This window comes from Neophocaena asiaeorientalis, unplaced genomic scaffold, assembly GCF_003031525.2.
Source record: "Neophocaena asiaeorientalis asiaeorientalis breed wild unplaced genomic scaffold, Neophocaena_asiaeorientalis_V1.1 scaffold41, whole genome shotgun sequence".
In the NCBI taxonomy this organism is placed as follows: Eukaryota; Metazoa; Chordata; class Mammalia; order Artiodactyla; family Phocoenidae; genus Neophocaena; species Neophocaena asiaeorientalis.
This window is the reverse complement of record NW_020171994.1, coordinates 1,755,151-1,761,264: the sequence shown is the minus strand read 5'-3', so window position 1 is coordinate 1,761,264 and position 6,114 is coordinate 1,755,151. Positions and strand designations below refer to the sequence as shown.

Below are 6,114 nucleotides of genomic sequence, written 5' to 3'. Positions count from 1 at the left end.
GGAGAGTGAGTAGAGAGTTAGTTATTAGTACATTTCCAAAAGTAATAAAGCTACTTTAAATTAGTCTTTCTTATACTCAAAGTAGTACTTACATTATTGGAACTTTCCATCTTTTCTCTAGATGTTGATTCTCATAGAAAAAACTAAGAACATAACTGGTGTTATACATTAAAGGAAGATCTTATCATTACTTAATGTCTCATTGAGACCCAAAGTAATATGTCTAAAATAAGATCATTTTGATCACTTTTAATGGGTATTTGTTTTTATCTTAGGACTTGCAGTTACAGGTCCTCCTGGGCCCCCTGGCTTTCCTGGGGAAAGGGGCCAGAAAGGTGATGAAGGTCCACCTGGAATTTCCATTCCTGGATCTCCTGGACTTGATGGACAGCCTGGGGCTCCTGGCCTTCCAGGGCCTCCTGGTCCTCCTGGCCCTCACATCCCTCCTAGTAAGCTATAGTTTTTTCCTGTTAAGTTCTATTGTTGTTTTTGTTTTGTCTTTATTTATAAGTGAATCTAGCTGAAGGTTGACATCATTCTTTGTATTTCTGATAGCTAAATATTCTTCCACTGCTTCTACTTTTGATTTTTGGTGATTCTTTGATATTTAGATTTGTTCTTCAAATTATCACTAATATTATATCTTCCTTTTGTTTATAGGTAGTTGTATTAATGCAGAGAAATAACTGAAAATAGATCTCTTTTTTTCTAGCCTATCAGACTTTCTCTTTGTTGTCTTCTGGATATTTTACAAAAATTGGCTTGCTGTTCTTGTTTTATCTTATCTCAGGTGATGAGGTATGTGAAGCAGGCCCTCCTGGCCCTCCAGGATCTCCAGGTGATAGAGGACTCCAAGGAGAACAAGGAGTGAAAGGTTTGATTCCCATATTCCTTCATCCTTTGAAATCATCAGCAAAATCCCCTATATCCTCCATCCTACCTCAGCCACTCACTCCCATGGTCATACCCCAAGACCACACATTACCAGTAGTGCACACTTCCATATTTTGATTTCCCGAATCTCATTTTGTGACCACTACATCCTATCTTTCTAGCTTACTACCTCTAATAACCTGACTCCAGCATTACTTCACACTCACTGAAACCTACCAACTTTGACTGTCCCTCAACCTTTTGATGTCCTTTCTTCTCTCCTAACCCAGCTTAAATTCCATAATCAATCTCATACATAAACTCTTGACACCTTTGCCCTCCTCTCCTGCCATTGTACTCACTTCAAACAAAAGCACAGCCCTGGTAATTCCAAATTACTACCTCTTCTGAGCCTGTGCCTTCTCTCTTCAAACTTCTAACACCTCCTCTTCCATTCTTATTTTAGGATTCTGACTTTGCTTCCTCCTCCACTGACCAATTGAAGCAATAACAAGAGAACTTTCACAGATTGCCGCCACCACCATATTTACCCCCCTATTTGCATCTTGCCCCTATATTCTGCCTTTCTGCCTATTATTGTTACTGCTCCTATCTAAAGCAATTCTTCTGTTTGTACGATAGATTCAGTTTCCTCTTGTTCTCCCCCAAAAATTCATTCCAGAAATTCTTGTCACTCCCCTATCATCAATTTTCCCCTTTTACTGGATCATTCCCAGCAGTATACAAATATGCTTTTTTCACCCATCTAAAAATATTTTATCATGATCCCACTTCCCCTGCCTGATACTACACCATTCCTCTGCTTCCGTTTGGAACAAAACTCTTCAAGAATTTTCTACTCACTGTCTCTAGATAACTCTACTCTCATTTTCTCTTAAACATACTCCTCAGGACTTCACTCCCCTCCCCCAGCCACTCCATAGATGCTGCTTTTGTCAAAGTCATCACCAGCCTGTTGACTGCCAATTCAAATATCAAGTCTCAGTCCATTATTTCCTTGATTTTTCCACTCTTTAACACTTTCTTCACTTGGTTTTCAGTATATTACATGCTCTGTTTTTCTTCCTACCTTCCTGGCATATCGTATATATTAGATATAGATATAGGTATAGATATGTCTCTCTCTATATATAGATATGTCTCCTCCTATATATACTTTGTCTCTATATGTATATCTCTCCGTATGTATGTCTATCTATTACCTCCCATGTAACTACTGTCTAAATCAAAATATAGAACTTTTCCAAGACTCTAGGAGACTCTCTTGTGTATCCTATACAGCACTCCCAAAGGTAACCACTGTTGTATCCTCAATCAAACAGTTTGCCTAACTTTGAACTTTGTATAAATGGAATCATACAGTATGGGCTCTTTTATGTCTTAATATTTTATCTGGTTTCTTTTGCTTAATATTATATCTGTGAGGTATATCCATGTTTTTGTTTGTAGCAGTATTTTTTCACTGCTCTTTGGTATTTCATTGAATGAATATTCCTATTCATATTCATCCGTTCTAATGTTAATGGACATTTGGTCTGGGGCTATTATGAATAAAGCTGCTATGAACATTCATATATATATATATATATATATATATATATATAGTAGGACATAAGCATTCATTTCTGTTGTGTAAACCTGGTAATGGAATTGCTGGATCATAAGGTAGATGTATCTTTGATTCCATAGATACCACCAAACCATTTTACAAAGAGGATTTAGTTTCCATTTCCCTCATAACTTATTGATGCTGAGCCTCTTTTCTTATAGTCTGTACATTCTTTTTGTAAAATACCTATCTTTTTCTATTTTAATTGGGTTGTTTGATATATGTGTCACAAATATATTCTCCCATTCTGTGACTTGCTTTTTTACTCGCGTCTTTCCTTGAACAGAAGTTGTTAATTAAAAGAAGTCAAATTATTAATGTCCTCTTTTATTGTTAGTGCTGTTTATGTCCTGTTTTAGAAATCTTTGCTTATCCCAAGGACCTGATAATATTCCTCTATGTTTTCTTCTAAAAGCTTTATTGTTTTTGCCTTTTACATTTTGACCTTTGACCTGTCATGGAGTCATCCTTGATTCCCTTCTTCTTTTGAATTCTATATGATCCATGAGAAAACCCTATTGGCTCTACTTTCAAATATGTCCAGAATCTAACCAATTCTCATCATGTTCGTTGCTGTCACTCTGGAATGAGCTACTATCTCTCCTAGATCACTTCAGCAGTAGTCACTTATGTGTTTACCCTGTTTCCGTCCTTGTACTTAGATTATATTATTAACATAGCAACCAGAGTCATCCTTTTAAAACTTAAGTCATATCATGTTGCTTTTCTGTTTTAATTTCTTCTCCTAAATTCTCATTTCACTCACAGTAAAAGCCACAGTCTTTGTGGTGGCCTATGTGATATTTTATGATATGCCACTTGTTATAACCTGTTAACTGTCTGACCCGGTTCCCCTTCCTCACTGTACTCCCACAATCTGTTCTCCTTGATGTTCCTTCTATATGCCAAACATGGCTACTCTTTCTACCTGGACTGTTCTATAGTCGTTATGCACGTGCCATGTCCTTTAAGTTTTTTTAATCACGTGTCATCTTCTCAATGAGGTCTTATCCTGACCACCCTATTTAAAATTGCAACCTGCCACCCACCCCTAAGCACATCCAATTTCACTTACCCAGCCACTGGTAGAATGTAAACACTGTGAAGGTACGGATTTTGTCTGTTTTGTTTATCAATGTATTACAAACTCCTCGAACAGTGCTTGACACATAGTAGGTGCTCAGTAAATATTTATCAAGTAAATTGATTCTAGATATAGGCTTCTCCAGCTACACTGTTAGGTAGGAATATTGTCCCTTAGTGCTAACTTCTTTAGAACCTATCTAAAGAAGGTATATGTACCCCTTCAAGTAAAATTTGTTTTTTATTATGGTTTTCTCTAGGTGACAAAGGTGACACGTGCTTCAACTGTATTGGAACTGGTGTTTCAGGGCCTCCAGGTGAACCTGGTTTGCCAGGTCTTCCAGGTCCCCCAGGTAACACATTCTTCCTCAGGGCAACCTTAAAAATATTTCTTGGCTAGATATTAGTGAGCTTATAGTTTTAAATGATGCCAGTGTCTCATTTTATGACTAGTCACTAACATCCATAAATAATTAAATATGAAATGTCACTATCTGCTGTGAAATAAATTATGCTCTTGTTTCCAGTAGCTGAAGCTACCACCATTTTCTATTAAAGAATTTCGACAGTATTACTCCAGGAAAAATATCTTCCTTATTTTCCATATGGTGAGGAAAATAACTTATACAGAGTCAGACTTCTTTATTCCAGAAAACTGGGGAAAATGTTCATAATACCTGACCCCTGAATATGGTTTTCAGTGGCCAAGATTCTAGTCATTGGGATGTATCACATGTTGTCATTAAGAAACGGTCTTCTACCAGAGTTTGGCAATCAACTGCCAATATTCCTCTTTATTTTTTTTAACTTTTAAAAATTAAAAAAAATTAAAATGTTCTTTCTTTTTTAAAAAAAATTGTTATTGGAGTATAGTTGATTTAAATGTTGTGTTAGTTTCATGTGTACAGCAAAGTGAATCAGTTATACATATACATATATCCAGTCTTCTTTAGATTCTTTTCCCATTATAGGCCATTACACAGTATTGAGTAGAGTTCTCTGTGCTATACATAGGTCCTTATTAGTTATCTATTTTATGTATAGTAGTGTGTATATGTCAATTCCAGTCTCCCAATTTATCCCCCTCCTCCCTTACCCCCCTTGTAGCCATAAGTTTATTTTCTTCATCTGTAACTCTGTTTCTGTTTTGTAGATAAGTTCATTTGTACTCTGTTTGTAAATTCCACATATAAGTGATATCATATGATATTTGTCTTCCTCTTTCTATATATAACTCCCCCTTCCCCATTTCCAGCTCTTTTACTCAACTGCCTCTTGGGGTTTCCCAGGATTATATTCTCTTGAAATCACACTTCATGTCTGAGGCAGTGAGGGCTGAGAATAGATACCAGATCTCTTACCTTTCTGTCTAGTGTGTCTGCCAAACACACATTTGGTGTTTGGAAATAGATTTTCAGCAAGTCTTATAGCTGCCCCTAGAAGTTAATCATTTAGCCTTGTACTTCCAGTCTAGTGGTTTTCAAACTTGGGAGTGCATCAGAATTACTTGGAGGGCTTGTTAAAACCCAGATTCCTGGGTCCCACCCCCCCAAATTTCTGATTTAGTAGACTTGGGGTGGAGGGCCCAAGAATTAGCATTTCTAACCAGTGCCCAGGTGATGCTGATGCAGCTGGTCCAGGGACCCGTTTTGAGAGCACTGCTTTAGTAATATTTCCTCTAGTCTTTGAGCACCAATCCTTTCTCATAAACCAAATTTTAGGGAGTGACAAACCAAAGAAAGAACTGGTAGGAATCTAGGAAAATTGTTTAAGTAAGAACAAAGAAAGATACACAGACTTTGTCCTTATCTCCTTCTCACCTTGGCAATGGGGTGGTTATAAGAGCAGAGCATTTCTGTGCATAGTACTTGGTAGCTGCGAGCTCTGAGAGGATTTGGAATTGGAAATACCTAAGGATACAATGCTGTATGTACCAGGAAATGTTAGCTTTACCTAAAAGAAAGGATGATCTCCTCGCCTTCAGAGCATAGAATAGAAAGATCAAAATGTGACTTGTTAAATGGGATTGAATGGCATTCTTATTTTTTAATTAATTAATTTATTTATTTATTGGCTGTGTTGGGTCTTCATTGCTGCAGTGGGCTTTCTCTAGTTGTGGCGAGCGCGGGCTACTCTTCGTCGCGGTGCGTGGGCTTCTCATTGCGGTGACTTCTCTTGTTGCGGAGCATGGTCTCTAGGCGTTCGGGCTTCAGTAGTTGTGGCACGCGGGCTCAGTAGTTGTGGCTCGCAGGCTCTAGAGCTCAGGCTCAGCAGTTGTGCCGCATGGGCTTAGTTGCTCCACAGCATGTGGGATCTTCCCAGACCAGGGATCGAACCCGTGTCCCCCGCATTGGTGCATTGGCAGGCAGATTCTTAACCACTGCACCACTGGGGAAGTCTGGCATTCTTATTTTAAAACTTGACTTCCTGACTTGCTGATTTTTATATGAGCTTTGTCAGGATTTCAAGCTCAAAGCTCACATTTCTCTTTGTGTGTGTGTGTGTGTGTGTGTGTGTGTGTGTGTGTG

The 6,114-nt window shown here is 38.1% G+C and overlaps 1 protein-coding gene across 1 annotated transcript in view; it reads left to right on the top strand.

Moving 5' to 3' along the window:
* Positions 1-6,114, top strand: part of COL4A5 (collagen type IV alpha 5 chain) — a 219,642-nt gene that overhangs the window by 138,570 nt on the left and 74,958 nt on the right. Inside the window, exons 20-22 of the mRNA XM_024748644.1 lie at positions 276-449; positions 791-874; positions 3,847-3,954. Coding sequence (XP_024604412.1) covers positions 276-449; positions 791-874; positions 3,847-3,954 — 366 coding nt within the window. The remainder of the gene's footprint in view (positions 1-275; positions 450-790; positions 875-3,846; positions 3,955-6,114) is intronic.